General features: G+C 38.0%; 1 protein-coding gene across 6 annotated transcripts in view; it reads left to right on the forward strand.

Annotated features, from left to right (window-relative positions):
• The window catches only part of LOC120853514 (unconventional myosin-IXa), a 181,066-nt gene that overhangs the window by 137,690 nt on the left and 27,710 nt on the right, over positions 1-15,666 (forward strand). For 4 of the 6 annotated variants that reach the window (XM_040227410.1, XM_040227411.1, XM_040227414.1 and 1 more), the window contains 9 exons: positions 62-109; positions 2,944-3,055; positions 5,340-5,401; positions 7,607-7,799; positions 9,241-9,369; positions 10,306-10,411; positions 11,164-11,295; positions 12,189-12,312; positions 13,622-13,675. In XM_040227410.1, coding sequence (XP_040083344.1) covers positions 62-109; positions 2,944-3,055; positions 5,340-5,401; positions 7,607-7,799; positions 9,241-9,369; positions 10,306-10,411; positions 11,164-11,295; positions 12,189-12,312; positions 13,622-13,675 — 960 coding nt within the window. The remainder of the gene's footprint in view (positions 1-61; positions 110-2,943; positions 3,056-5,339; positions 5,402-7,606; positions 7,800-9,240; positions 9,370-10,305; positions 10,412-11,163; positions 11,296-12,188; positions 12,313-13,621; positions 13,676-15,666) is intronic. The other 2 variants (XM_040227412.1, XM_040227415.1) reach the window with 1 other exon arrangement.

A 15,666-nucleotide genomic window follows, 5' to 3' on the forward strand; every position in this document is an offset into this window, starting at 1 on the left:
AGAAGTAAGAAAGTATATTAGTTTTTATTATATTACAGTTTCTGTATTTCTTTTCCACCAGGTGCCAAAAACAGAGAGAAAGAAAAGAAGGAAAAAAGAATCTGATTTAGTAAGTTGTAATCTTTTTTTTTTGCCCTGTGTTATAAAGTAATTTTTAGACTAGCAATCTGAAGTATATCATAACAGTATTTCTCTGGGTATATTTAAGGAATAAGTTTATCAGATGTCTAGGGGGTAATCGTTTATGCATTTACAAAAATTTAGAATGACAAATATGTCTTGAATTCCTTGACTTGACTTGTTATTAATGATGGCTTCCTAAAATGGCAGAAAACTGAAATGTGTACTTATGACAGTTACAAACAAATATGACCCTTTTGCAGAAGTAGGGACTGGGAAGGCACTTTTTTAGGAGCTCTCTCTCTGTTGTAAAGAATATGAGGACTATTTAGGATTTTACAAAGATAAGTCCTTCTAATTCAAAAGACATTCCCAAAGGCATTTGAGTATATTTTATCATTGTTCATGTTCTTATCTTTTGTATTATCTCTATTACATACTTTACCATAATCTCTGTAATTAGAAGGATGTGTTAAGCCCCAGAGGGGCACAGAATCTGCTAGTGAAGGCAGGCATTTAAAAAATTACTAGTTTCAGATGTGATAAATATTATGATAGAAATAGTACAAAGTGCTGTTGAAATACAAAGAGAATGAAGGAATACTTTACAGAAGAAAAGATATTTTTGCAGGTTCTTAACACGCAAGTAGTAGTTTAGACAGGCCGTGTCTAGCCAAAGGGAAAGAGTATGTCCAAAGACATGTGAATGAAAAACCTGGCATGTTGAGCCAGTAGCTTTAACAGGTTTGAGTATTGCGTGTTTATAGGGGAGCTAGAAAAGAAGGTAGGTACTCTGCCTTCAGAATATATCTAATATCTGACCATTTCACATTGCCTCCACTGCTATTACAATAGTCTAATACACTTGGTGAAAGTGAAAATGTTAGTTGCTCAGTCGTGTCCAACTCTTTGCAATCCCATGGACTGTAACCTGCCAGGCTCTTCTGTCCATGGAATTCTCCAGGCAAGAATACTGAAATGGATTGCCATTCCCTTCTCCAGGGGATCTTTCCATTCCAGGGGAGAGAAGCCAGGTCTCCCGCACTGCAGGCAGATTCTTTACCATCTGAGCGACAGGGAAGTCCAATACACTGTGTGTTGTGTTCTGATTGGTCTGCCTTCTTATATTCTTCTCCCCTTATAGTTTTTTAAATAATAGCCGTAATGACCATTTAAAAACAGAAATCGGGTCATGTTCCTCCTCTACTCAGATCTCACAAGTAACTTACAGTGTTACTCAGAATAAAACCCTGAGTTCTTACTGTCTGTGAGACTTGACATCCTCTTGATCGTGACTTCTCTAAGCTTCCTTTCCTCCCACTCCTCCCCCATTCCCTCTGCTTCAGCTGCGTTTGCTGCCACTGTCTTCTCTTCCTTCTTCTCTGGTTGTTTCCCTCCCTCCTCCTATCTTCTTCACTTTCCCTGAAAATGTTAAGCTTTAGGACCTACAGAACCTGGATTCACCCCTGCCAGTGGCAATTCTAATTCTAGAATAGTTTTTGTTAACCTTAAACTTATTAATAAATAAAGATTACAAATCATTCCGTATCACTTGTAAACCAAATTCTGAGGTTCTTTAGATCATTGCTTGTCGTTTTTCCACTTTGTGTTTTAGAAGCATGATCTGATTCTGTTTTTAGCATAATCTTACTTCTTAAGAACTGAATCCTGAAAGTAGGGTATCTAAACCCTTTAGCCTGGCTTATGCTTATTCACCAATGGAGGGTTTTCCAATTGAGAAACCTTAGACAATTAATCCTTTTGAGACTCAATGTCCTCATGTATATAATAGGAGTATATATTATATAAAACAGGAGTAATGCCACCTACCACTGAGAATTTTTGAGATTGTATATGAAGGAAAGGATAGGCAAGGTGGAGGAATAGTAGGAAGGTGCCTGTTATTAACAGGTAGTGTTTAGGCCTTGTATGCATTTTAAGCCTTATAAGAGTAGTCTTTTTCATGTCTATATGGGAGAGAACAATACCTGAAGATAGAAATGAGTAAAAGCGTATGACGTTTTTAAAAAAAGAAAATTCATTAATTCAACAGCTGTTACATTTCAGGGCCTGTGATAAGTGCAGGTAATAGAGGGAAATATTAATAAATATATAAATAATATTTATACTTAAGAGCATTCAAATTAAAATAAACAACAGTGATTTTCTACTTTGTCCATCTATGAGCAAAACTAAAAATAAATTAGTTTCCTGGAAAGATAAATAAATATATAGATATTTTTCCAATACTGCAAATAGGGGGTTTTATTTGCATAACTTTCTTGGAGAAGGTACTTTAATGATGGTATGTTAAAAGCCTTAAAAATATTAAAAACAAAACCAAAAAAACTTTGACCCAGCAGTTCTGCATCTAGGAATTTATCCAGTGGATATATCAACTTGTTCATACTAACATGTACCGGCTCTTTACTGAAGAGGAATTTGTGATAAATAAACAGAAAAGTGTGAAAGGTTCTTGAGGTTAAAATTTTTAAAACCACTGCTTTTAATTTAACATGCTAATTCAGGGTTGTATAAGACAGCTCTTATATGTTTATAGCATTGTTTTCTGATTTTCGTATAAGTTGGTCTTGTTTCTCTACTAAATTGTTAGCTTTTTGAAAGCAGGGATCTTGTTAGCTTTTTGAAAGCAGGGATCATATAGTTTACCTTTATTTTATTTCTCAGAAGATCATAATTCTCCTTCTGGAATAAGTGCCCAATGAAGACAACAAGGAATTGAAGGATTTCCTATTGCCTGACATGTTAGGGCAGCATTTACTGTGTTGGCTTTGACATAAATAGCTGTATTTTTTCATTCAGGTAGAAGAGCACAATGGTCATATCTTTAAGGCCACCCAGTATAGCATCCCTACCTACTGTGAATACTGTTCTTCTTTGATATGGATCATGGACCGAGCCTCTGTTTGCAAATGTAAGTATGAGAGATCTTTGAGGAGTGTTTTCAACCACTTGATATTTCCATTTCCATGAGTTTAACATTAAGGAATAATTCACACTCCCTAGTTCTTTAAACTCATCTCTCATTATACTCCTTTCACCTGCTCTTTGTAGCAAATAGGATATTTTGATGTTCTTTGGTCACTGTATTTGCAGCTCACTGTCTGAAATGTTCTTCTCCTAGATGGTAGTATGACTTCCTACTTCAGTTAATTCATGTCTCCACTAGTATATTAGAGAGCTTTTTCTTCACTCTCCTGTCTAAAATGCTGCTCTGTCCACCAGTTCTCCATCCCTTTCCTCGGCTTTTCTAGTCTTTATACCTGGGGCTTCCCTGGTGGCTCCGATGGAAAAGAATCCCTCTGCAATGTAGGAGACCTGCTTATCACCACCCAAAATGGTACTAAGTATTCATTTCCTTGTTTCACTGTCCCACCAAAATGTGTTCTGTATAAGATCAAGAAACTGTCTCATACAGAAGTCTCTCCTGTATCACCAGGGCCTAGAACAGTTTTGGCACATTATAAGTTTTAGTAAATATTTACTGGGTAGTTGGACCTATATAGGTGGATGGGTGAATTATTGAACATTCTTAGATTATAACTAAAAAGATACTTTATTTTACTATAATCTTTTCCTCAGAACCTTTAAATCCTAGAATGTGAGTGGAGGTTTTCTTGAGGGTCCACTTGGTTCTGGCTTACAGAGAATCTTTACCTCTCATTCCTGTCATCCCATATACATCTGCTTGGTGCTTTTAATAATTCTGTGAAGCTTTGTTTACTAGTGGGCCAGAATCGAATGAAAGGGCTGGGTCCAGGATGACAGTAAGGATGAAAATCATGTTCATCATAGCAAAATCAGCACTTGGATATTGCCAGATATGTTCACTTGTTCAATGATTCAATTTTCCTTTAAAAAAAATACTGTAGTGAGAGTAAAATAAGGTGTAGTTTGCCATGTATTTGAATGTTTAATGTTAGCCTGATTCCTGTATGTTTTGTATAATTTTCTCTGTGATCTGAAACTCAAAAATAGAATCTGCTTCTTCATTTATGACTTGGGTGGGCTTGCTTTGATTTCTTAATAGAATTAACTTTTTGTGTGGTTATGCTGGTAATTTTACCACTACAATTATATGGCCTCCCCTACTTGAGAGTCCCTTAGACTGCAAGGAGATCCAGCCAGTCCATTCTGAAGGAGATCAGCCCTGGGATTTCTTTGGAAGGAATGATGCTAAAGCTGAAACTCCAGTACTTTGGCCACCTCATGCAAAGAGTTGACTCATTGGAAAAGACTCTGATGCTGGGAGGGATTGGGGGCAGGAGGAGAAGGGGATGGCAGAAGATGAGATGGCTGGATGGCATCACTGACTCGATGGACGTGAGTCTGAGTGAACTCCGGGAGTTGGTGATGGACAGGGAGGCCTGGCGTGCTGCGATTCATGGGGTCACAAAGAGTCGGACACGACTGAGCAACTGAACTGAACTTGATCTTGGCTTTGAAAATCCCTCAAACCATGCTTTAGAAGCTCAAGAACATTCAGGTGTTGATTTGCAAGAGCCAGAGCTGATATACCAAAATAACACAGGCCAAGTATCTTCTCAGTATCTCCTCTCAGTGTGCCTTACTGCGGCCTAGCCACCCTGTTATCTCCTGGTCCAAGAACTGATTTCTGCTCTGAACCTTTCATCTCATCTTCTCAATCACTACTGATGTTCTTTATGTTCTGGTTCCTCAGAGCTCTGTTCTAGACCTTCTGAGAGAATAAATAAGGCCTTTCTTATAGCCTAATATGCTATCCGATTTGTTTTTATTTTAGTATAGGTCTTTGATATTAATGCTTTTCTTATCCACTGGAATGATTCTTAATAGCTATTTCTTGCATTTTATCAGATCATAGAGCAAGTATAAGAGGGGAACAGGAGCATTGGTTTGTAAATCAAACCAGGAAGATAGATAAATTTTTTTGCTGGGATATGGTGGGGACAAGGAGGAGGGGCAAGCAATCTTGAAAGAATAAAAAGCTTTTTCCCAGACAGTGGCTAGGATTTTTAGGTATGTTTTTCAGCTTCATTTTTCTGAATTGAATGAGTTAAGACCGTTTTTTATTCTATTATGATACAAAGTATATGATGCTATAGGAGTCTCAGATTTAAAGAAAAAAATGTATGTTCAAAATAAAGCAGTAAACTTGTTAAGTTCTGCCACTAATATGTAGACTTCTGAAAATGTTACATTTTTAACCTGTTTTTCAGTGTGCAAGTATGCTTGTCATAAGAAGTGCTGTCTGAAAACCACAGCCAAGTGTTCTAAAAAGGTAAGAAGTTATTACCTATGAGTAATAAATAACAGGTCTGTTGGAGAATGGTGCAGGAGAAGGAAAGGACAAAAAAGGTCTTTTGTGCCTTGTGGAAAGAAATCAAAGCCTCTTTGATGATCTTTTAGAGTAGTGGTTTTCAAACTTTTTGGCCACAAATTACTGTAAGAAATAAGTTTTATATCATAATCCTGCTTACACATATAGAGGTATGTGTATATATATAACTGAATCGATTTTCCCAGAACTGTATTTACCTTTACTACATGGGAGCTGCTAACCTGATTTCCCAACCGGCAACTTATTAAAGCACTCTTTTAAAGGTTTCCTGCTTTTTTTTTTCTTTTTTTTAAATTTTTGGCCATGGTATGCGGTATGTGGGATCTTAGTTCCCTTACCAGGGACTGAACCCACTCTCCTGCATTGGAAGGGTTCAGTTTTAACCACTGGACTGCCAGGGAAGTTCTAAGGTTTTCTACTGTAAACACTCATAAGTGTTCCTATAATTGTCTTGAAAGTGGTAGGCTACAGTTAAAGATTTTAACATGCACAGTAAAATTCATCAGCATGGTTGGTGTGTTTACAAACTTCCACTTGGACTCGATACTGAACATGTACTCTGATAATTTTATGCTTCAACAAAGCAACCATTTTGGAAATATTTCAGGCTTTTATTGACAGGTAATCATATTTGCTTATTTGTCACATACAATTTTAACAATATTATGCAGATCTGAACTATAATAAAATACGTGTGCATGTTTACAGCCCATGTATATAGTTTTCATCTGTTCCAAATTAGTAGACAAATCATGGCAAAGTACAAAGAGAAATTTGACTCAGGGCTTAAAATATACAATGAAGGTAAGACATCTGCTGGCTAAGATGGAGTAGCTTGTGGTAAACTAATACTCGTGCTGAGAACAACTGAAAAAAGTCTGCCCAGGAAAATTGGAATTTAGGGGCCTAGCTCCCACAGAGAAAAGAATTACAAACTGGTGAATCTATATGTGTGAGATGTTTTCCTCTGAGTGGGAATTTGTCAGTTTTTGTTTTAGGACAAGAAGTCAAGATTCTGGGCAGAGGGCCACACTTAAGAGTCAGAAAAGTGAGAAAAGCTTTTAGAAATCTTATAGAGTTATAGAGATAAAAGTTGGAGTTTGGGATTGCCAAGACTTGAAGGACCATGATCTAAACATATAGAGAACTGAGCCTAAAACTCAGAGGTTTTCCCTTTAAGGTGTTTTCTGAATTCATAAGCTGCACAGGTCAACAGGCTAAGAAGCTAACAGAAAAGCAGATTATTTTGCAATCTCACAGTGTCAAAGAAAGAAAAAATGGAGTTGTATGAAAAGAAAGAGTATACTGAATGACTAAAAGAACTCAGCACTGACTGCATGCAGGTTGAAGGAGAGACTGGGGTATACAGTATTGGGCTAGGAAAGGAGCATGGGGCAGGAGAAGGAAAGGACAAAAAGGAGATTTACATAAAAAGTTTTCAGTCTCAGAGATAATAGCTGGCATTCTTCTTTTATTTGAAGGACTTCAAATAATCTTAAGGATAAGCCATTCTTTCCCAATCACATAAAATAATAATGAAATACAATATCAGAATACACGATTGAATTAAATAAAAGAGGTCACTAATCTTGGGCCAGTCTGTGTGCCTCTGCCTTTAGCTGTGACATCAGTAGTCAGTTTAACTCTTCTAAAGTTTTCATAAACACCAGAGCATCCTTATGCTTCAGAAGTTAGTGACAACTCTAATTCATATCAAATCAATAGATTTTCTAGTGGTACATGGTAAATGTTTAGTATACAAAGTCTCTCCCCTTTCTCCTTTGCCCACAGCCCATCTTTACATGAAGAGATTTTTTTAAGGAAAGGAAAGCAGTAACCTGTAGCCACTGCCTGCATTCTTCCGCATTATTTGGTGGGTGGGGGGTGGGGAGGGGGGAATGCAGTGAGGTGGGGGGTAGATTCCAAGTGGAAGAGGATTAAAACGAACTTCTCACTTCTTTATATTCTCAGCATTAACAAGAATTCCCTTTCCTCCCAACTCTTTGAATTCCTTTTCCTCCCAACTCTCGTAACTGTGCTTTTAAAACTTGACGAAAAGAAAAAATTGTTACTTTTTAAAGAATTGGATAAGTATATTTAAAGGTGTTTGAATGTATTTGGAATCAAAAATTATCTTCCATGTAGTATGATCCAGAGCTGTCCTCTCGACAATTTGGGGTTGAATTGTCCCGTTTGACCAGTGAAGACCGAACTGTTCCTCTGGTGGTGGAAAAGCTCATAAACTACATTGAAATGCATGGACTGTACACAGAAGGTATTTACCGGAAGTCTGGTTCAACTAATAAAATCAAGGAGCTTCGACAAGGTCTAGATACTGGTAAGATAGTGCCCTCTAAATCAAGACCAAATACCCTTATTTAAGTAGGTCATCTTATGCTGTTAGTTTTTGTTATATGTTGATCCTTTGCTTGAAGCCATAAGAATGCGGTCTTTGCTGTGGTGCTTTTTTTTTTTTTTTTAAATCATTTGTAGCTTTCTTTTATATGGTCCATTCAGCAAACATACATTGAATATCATTTGTACAAGGCATTATTAGATATTTCAGACACATCTCGCTTAATCTTTTTAGCAGTCTGGTAAGATCGTATCTTTAATTTACAAAGAAGAAAACTTAGGTTCAGGAAAATTAAATAATGAGCTATTGATAAGATGCAGGGCAATGTGCTGATGTTTTTCTATTAATCTTCACAACAAATCTTTGTATTGATGTTCACAGACAGTAATTATTATGCCTGTTTACAGATGAAGGAACTGAGGCTTATCGAGGATCTTGCCCAATGACTAATCACCAATAAGTGACAAAGCTGGCATTTAACCCATAATCTAAACTGTTGCCTGTTAGTCTCTGTTACTCTGACTCAAAATGATGTTCTTTCTGGTATATATTCTTGCCTTCCTACATTGATGACATAGTTATTTAAATTGATACTTAGTGATTTGAATATGTATCTGTGTAGAGCTGTAGCCTCAGTTCTGGAATGTATGCAGAGCTTTGACTTTGGCTTTATGTTCAACTTCTGCTCTTTACCATTATTGAAAAGGGATAGGTTTTTTTTTTTGGCTGCACTGCACAGCTTGTGGGATCTTAATTCCCGAGCAGGGATTGAACCTGGGCCCTCGGCAGAAAGCATAGAGTCCTAACGACTGGACCGCCAGAGGATTCCCAGGAATAGATCTTTTTGAATCACATATAGGTGCAACAGCTGTCTCTGTATAACCAAAAGTCTACCCATAGGCACCATTCATCCTATGTCACCCCAGTCATCTCGTGTATAACCCTAGAGGGTTTTTAAGTGAAGCATAGTAAAGATTTTCTTTACATTTCATGAGCTCAGTTATCACTGTCCTTTTATCTCTAAGAATCACTTAAAATCAGTCTGACTTGTAGAAGATGTCTTTTAGGCCTTTCTTCTATTGGTCGTCTAAAACATCACTACTAAAAGTGTGGTTCACAGGCCAGGCTACAGCAAGAGAAGTACAGAAATTGAGAGCAAGCATTTAGAAACTTTGATAGCAGTTTAATAGTGCTTTGACATGAAAACATGTGATCTTTTATTTTACACATCTATCAGTCCACAACAGTTCAAAAAACAGACAAAAACTGTACCTTTTCTGCAAGAGGAACACTGTTCCGAGTCGTGAATTGGATTGCAGAAGATATTGATAAAGGCATCTTTTCGTCATGGTAGTTTCTAAAGTGTATTATTTGACCCTCTGCATGTTTTGGCTTTCTTATCTAACTCTTTATCTCTTAATAGATGCTGAGAATGTAAACCTCGATGACTATAGCATACATGTCATTGCGAGTGTATTCAAACAGTGGCTTCGTGATTTACCCAATCCGCTCATGACCTTTGAACTCTATGAGGAATTTCTTCGAGCTATGGGTAAGCAAAGGTTTCCTGGCTTCAGGGAAGGGTTACACTTGGGAAAGAAACGCTATCTTCATATTAGATTGTTTAGCTATTCTCTCAGGTGGCTTAACTTCATATAGATTCAAAAGTAATACAGTCGATATAAAACTGCCACTGAATTCTCACCTATTCAAATGTTGCCTTTCTTAGAGACTCATTAAAATGTCAATGTCCTAAAAACTTTCTGAGCAAGTCACTTAGTTGCTTCTCACAAAGAGGTTGAAAGACTAGGATTATAAACAAATTGTGAATCTAAGCAAGAACTCAGTGTAATGTTGGCTGTCTATTCTGTGCCATACCTAATATGTTAGTTTAATTTTTCAGTGCTAGAAATATGTAGGATTTAGATGAAGGCCTATCTAGAAGTATTCATTTAGGCCCCAAGGCATGGCTCCTGAAATCCCCCTAAGACTTATTTATAGCTTAGGTTGAAAGCAAAAGGAGAAGGGGGCAGCAGAGGATGAGATGGTTGGATAGCATCACCAACTCAAAGGACAGGAGTTTGAATAAACTTTAGGAGATAGTGAATGACGGGGAAGGCTGGCATGGTACAGTCCATGGGATTGCAAAGAGTTGGACACAACTTAATGACTAAATGACAACAACAGATAACTTGTATAGCAATTGATTTTCATGGGGAATTGGTTTGCCACAAAATGAAAAACTGGGATATCTCTTGCCCCTTGCTGTAATCAAGAATTACTGGGATCTAAATTAAAACCCAGGAGACTGCTTAGTGAGTATAGAACTCAAGCAGAGGGCGATTAGTGGTAACTAGTAAGTTTTCTTCTGCTATACAGGTATGGCTAAAACTCTTAAAAGTCAGCTGTACCCAGTGAATGTCCAGAAGGAAGATGCAGTGTATAAGAGAAGATATTTAGTCTTAATTGCTGCTCTTACTGTTTTCAGGCCTTCAGGAGAGGAAAGAGACAATCCGTGGTGTATACTCTGTCATTGACCAGCTCTCCCGAACTCATCTCAATACACTGGAACGCCTCATCTTTCATCTGGTCAGGTAACTTCAAGAAACAAAGGAATGCTTAACATTTTTTCTTGGATTGTTTTAAATAAATGAAGAGTTCCTTAATATGGAAAACTGATATTTTTTTTATTATTAATAAAGTCAATGCCTTGAACAGGTGGTTGTGATTCCTTGGAGCAGAAATTCTCCATGGAGTTGGACTGCGTGAAGTGCTTCCCCACCCTAATGAGCCATGTAATCATTCAGTCTTATGGTGGCACTGTATAGCCTAGCTAGATGTCTTAACTCTTGAACTAGAGAAGATGTGTGTTTATTGACATAGCCTAATTCATAGGAGGTGGTGGGGTCATATGGAGCTCAGGAATTGACTGACTAAAGAGACTTCAGGGGCAGTCTGTGTTCTCCTGAGTGTTGATGTTGGGGAAGAAAGCCGTCTTTCTTTTTGGGTAAATATCTTTTATCACTGTCTGAAAATGCCTTAAGGTCTCTACTCTGCATTCTTTAGACATGTTCATCTAGTAGTGGGGACCTGGGACAGTGAGTCACAAATTTCCCTTGGTCAGCTATCTGCTGACCTCAGTTGCTTCAGGGAAGGGATAGAGTGAAAGAGTGCTTCCCAAAGGCAAGGGAATCGCTTTGGGGAAATTCTACAGTGTCTCAACTGGTAGGAATATCCTCCCAGTACTATGCAGCTGATGTCATTTGCCTTTCTCTCATCTCTTCTGTCTATCTCCCTGCAGTTTTCCTTTTTTATCCCAGTTTCACTTGGGTTTTTTGTTCCTTAGGATTGCTCTACAGGAAGACACTAATCGAATGTCTGCTAATGCTTTGGCCATTGTGTTTGCACCCTGCATTCTCCGCTGCCCTGATACCATCGACCCACTGCAAAGTGTGCAGGACATCAGTAAGACTACCACGTAAGGCCAGTCACTATCACCTCTGCAATACCCCCATGGACTTCTGAGTCAGTGTAGTCACTTTATCCAGATATCAGAGTGAATGATTTATCCTTTTTTATTTTGGCTGTGCCATTCAACTTGCAAGAATCTTAGTTCCCTGACCAGGAATTGAACACAGCCATGCTGCAGTGGAAGTGCAGAGTCCTAACTACTGGACCACTGGACCACTACCTAATCGTTCCCCTAGTGAATGATTTCTTAGGTTCATATGTTTTTAATAAGATTGCTAGGCACCACTGGTCTTTTTTATGCTGAATATGAAAAATACCTTTAGATTCTATGTAAGAAGCATCATTTGTTTTGAAAGGTCTTATTTTTTAAATTTGGCTTTTCTTTACGTTTGTTTACAGTTTCCAGATGTATTTTAAAATCTCATTTTACCAAATTACATATACTTTGTGTTTTCCTATAATCCAGTCTAACTGTAGTCTTGTGACTCTGTATCTCTTTGGTCTTAATACTTTAATATTCCTGTATTTCACCTTGGCCTTTTTTTCACGGATCTCTGATTTCCTTCTAGAGTGCTGATTCTTAACCTTTCCTGCAAAAGGAGCTTTCCCCCAGAAAGGCCTGGTGTTTGTGTCCCATTCCCAGAGAGTCTGATTTAATTGGTCTGGGTATGACCTAGGCATCAGGACTTATAACTGTTCCTCAGGTGGATACTAAAGTGCGGCTGAAGTTGTGAACCACCATTATAAACCCTGTTTCTGAGCTCATAAAATAAGGGATGTTGATTTTTCTCTTATCCTCCAACTCTCTACCACACTTAGCTGAAAAGTAGTCTGTGACTGATAAAATGTATTTGATTTACTTCAGCTCTTAACAGTTTTTTCTCTTTCCTTTTGTTTCAGCTGTGTGGAGCTGATTGTTGTGGAACAAATGAATAAATATAAGGCTCGTCTCAAAGACATTAGTAGCCTGGAATTTGCTGAGAATAAAGCAAAGACCAGGCTATCACTGATTCGTAGATCAATGGTAAGATGCAGGACATAGAATCACAGGGGAAAGTGGGAGACTTCCTTGGATTTTCAGGGCACATTATGATGTGTGGAGAGAGATTATTCTCCAAATCTTTTTCCCATGGAGCAAGTGGAAAAAAAAAATCACCTTATCTCAGGGTATGACGTTATGCCTCATGTTTGATCTTTTAGCTGTTTTTAGTTTTATATACAGAATATATTCAATTAAATGTGAAGAATTTTGTAAATCAAGTATTTGGATAAAATGTTGGTGGTTTAATAAGTTGCGTTGTTTTCTTTTCCTGTTCTTTCTATGAAAACTTGACCCACCCTAACTTTTGGCTCTACTTCCTTCTACCATCTGTTCCCATCCTTAACCATGTCACTTTTGGTGGTCCTGCCAGTACTTCCGGGACGTAGACAACTTAATCATTTACAAGAATGTGGTTCATAACGTTACGGAATTCCGTTATGGATCTGCTATTATCAAATAAAGATTTGCTAGATTTTGAAGAAAAGCCGTACAAAAATGATAATTAATTTCTTCCATTTGGCCACTTTTCTGTTTAATATCTTCCTTTGTAACCAGTGCCCTATTTGTAAATAACTCTATTTCACACTGATCCATAAACAATAGGGTCTAGGTAACTGGAAACTTACTGCTGCATTTAAGTTTAATTATTGCCCATTTACTACCCTTCCCCTGAATTGTAAAACAAAACTGTATTAGTGAACACCCATTCAGATCCCCAGTAAATCTCTAAAGAGAAGCAAGCTTCCCCATCATCAAGCCCATGCTTTTGCAGGGGCCCAGCAATACTTCCACTATCTTCATAGTTTATCCTTAGATTAGCATTAAAGTAACTCTGTTTCTTCCTTTACTGTTAAACTGCCTGGCACAGGACAAGTGCCCAACAAATGTCTGTTGATTAAGTTAGTGAAGGGTGTTCTCTAAAAACAAACATAAACACAATTTTTCCAGCCAGTAAAGGTATTCAATAAAGCTCATCACAAAACACATTCTAAATTTTCTCCCCAGCAAATGAAAACAGAAACCCCATTTAAAAGTGAAACCCTTTTTGTAGTATGAATTTTTAAGAACTCAGTTCTGAGAGATCCAAGTTAGCAGTACCCATCCAGGGAAGAAAGGAAGAGACTTTTTACTATAAATCTACTTTTCACAGCAGGTAGACAAGCCATGCTTTTTTGCTGATGCTGCAGAAGATGGATATATTCATTCCATCGAGAGATTAAACCTCTTTAATGGGGCGATGACATGTACCTTCTAACCTTCTGCTTTCCTTTTCATGTCCTTCCTAATCCAGAAACCTGTACTAATTGCAGTTAGATTTATGAGCATTTCCCGCAGTTCAGTCTCGGTATGTATTAATATTGTAATGTGTCACAGCCACTCTACATTATTGTCTCTCATGCGCCCAGCAGTTGTTCTGCTCTGTCTGCCATCCATGCCTGTCCACCCTCCATGTGCAGCCGCAATTCAGGTCCCACTTCCTGTTCAGCCTTCACGTGCTTTTCTCTTACTCTCTTTCTCTAGAATCTTTATTTTCTTTCCTCTGTATCATGCTTTTGAACAATGTCCATTTATAATATTCTGGTTTTTCCTCTTTGTCAGATAAACCTCTTTGTGGATTTCTTCTTTGGTGTGATTATTGAAAGGTGAACACTGAAAGCAATGAGGTGTCAAATTTCTGCTCTATGAGCTGTGTTCTCATCAGTCTCCTCCCTTCCTACTTGGGAAACCTATTACTGTTTTCATCATCCTCCATCATTAGAAATGCTTATTTACCCATTCTTATCTGTGACTTTGTTGTCTTCCTAGAGGTTGAAGTATGACTTCTTATCTACTTAGTATTTTTTAGACAGAGGTGCAAGTAGTAGTGAGCCTGTTGATCGACTGGTTCTAGACTTAAATAGTATAGTAGAGCTCATACCAAAATTTCACACATGCAACAAAAGAATGAAGAGATGGAATACCAGTATATATGGAAACTAATTTCAGAGACTGTCCATCTTCGTGTAACCAGTTTGTTGAAGATCTCAATTTGCTGGGATATAAATATAAATCAGTTTTGCTTTTTATCTAGTAACTAACTGCCTTGCAACTCTGCCATATTAAAAGCCCCTTTCCTACTGGATATATCAAGTACCTTAACATGTCTTGTCACTTTTTCCATAATTTTTAAATGTTCTAGTCTCAGTCTATTATTTAAGACTAGTGAAGTTGCTCAGTCGTGTCCGACTCTTTGTGACCCCATGGACTGTAGCCTACCAGGCTGCTCCGTCCATGGAATTTTCCAGGCAAGAGTACTGGAGTGGGTTGCCCCCATTTAAGAGTAAGTTCTCTTCATATTGTAGCATCAGTCACAGGCTTGATCCAGTACTCTTATCACTTTTTCCCAGGATAGAATAGACCTTAATCTGGGGCTGAAAACTTCAGGTCACACACTTCTGCCTTCCCTCTTTCCTGAGCTGTTTTTTTCCTCTGGTGTTGAAACTGGGAGGAGTGATAGGGGAGGCAGAATTCTACATGATGTGCCAAGTACTGAGTCTTCTTGGCTGTTCAGTACTACTATTCAGGTTCATTGTAGACAGGCTAAATGAAGATGTGCTGACTGTGCTGACAGTGAGCTGAAGTCTGTCCTGCTTCCATAGGCACTGGCAATCCCTTGCAAGATTTGGTTACATCTTCTAAATGATGGCATTCATACCATGTGTCTCTGATATGTGTGTCTTTTTTTTTTTTTTGCCTCAAGACCTACCCAATCAGATCTACCTCTCATGGCCAGTTCTAGGGCCTGCAGGCACACTGAGGAAAAGGTTATATTTTTCATACCTCTTGGTTCCTAAGAACTTAAGATGGGTGACAGTCTTGCCTACCTTCCTGTGTGACACTTTCCACACATTCTCTCCCCACTTCTCTTTTCCCCTAAGCATATTATAGAGTTGCAAGTCAGTAAGTCTTTTGCCTATACAGACCCCCAAACAGGGAAGGAAATACCAGTCTGCCTTTCTTTCAGTTGACTTCAAGCTTGGATTCTTACCTTTTCGATTAGTTATGACACTGCTTTTTTGCTGTAAGAGGAGAGAGAATATCCTTCTTTCATAAACATTATGTTCCTCTCAAAGTCCAATAACCCCTCTTTTGTTTTTAAAGCCTTTTTAGATATGTATGGAAGGAAAGGTGTTAGAATATTGATGGCAGTGTTGGTTTAAAGGAAATGGAACTCTCGGTAAGCCCTAAGAGGAGGAGCTGTGCCAGTTTCTGTTGGCTCCTTAAAACTAGAAGAAGGGGCACCTAATTATCCTCAGCTTCTGACCTTAGGTGCAGTTTTGGAACATGAGGAAAACT

The sequence above is a fragment of the Oryx dammah genome, unplaced genomic scaffold (genome assembly GCF_014754425.2).
Source record: "Oryx dammah isolate SB20612 unplaced genomic scaffold, SCBI_Odam_1.1 HiC_scaffold_26, whole genome shotgun sequence".
Taxonomy (NCBI): Eukaryota; Metazoa; Chordata; class Mammalia; order Artiodactyla; family Bovidae; genus Oryx; species Oryx dammah.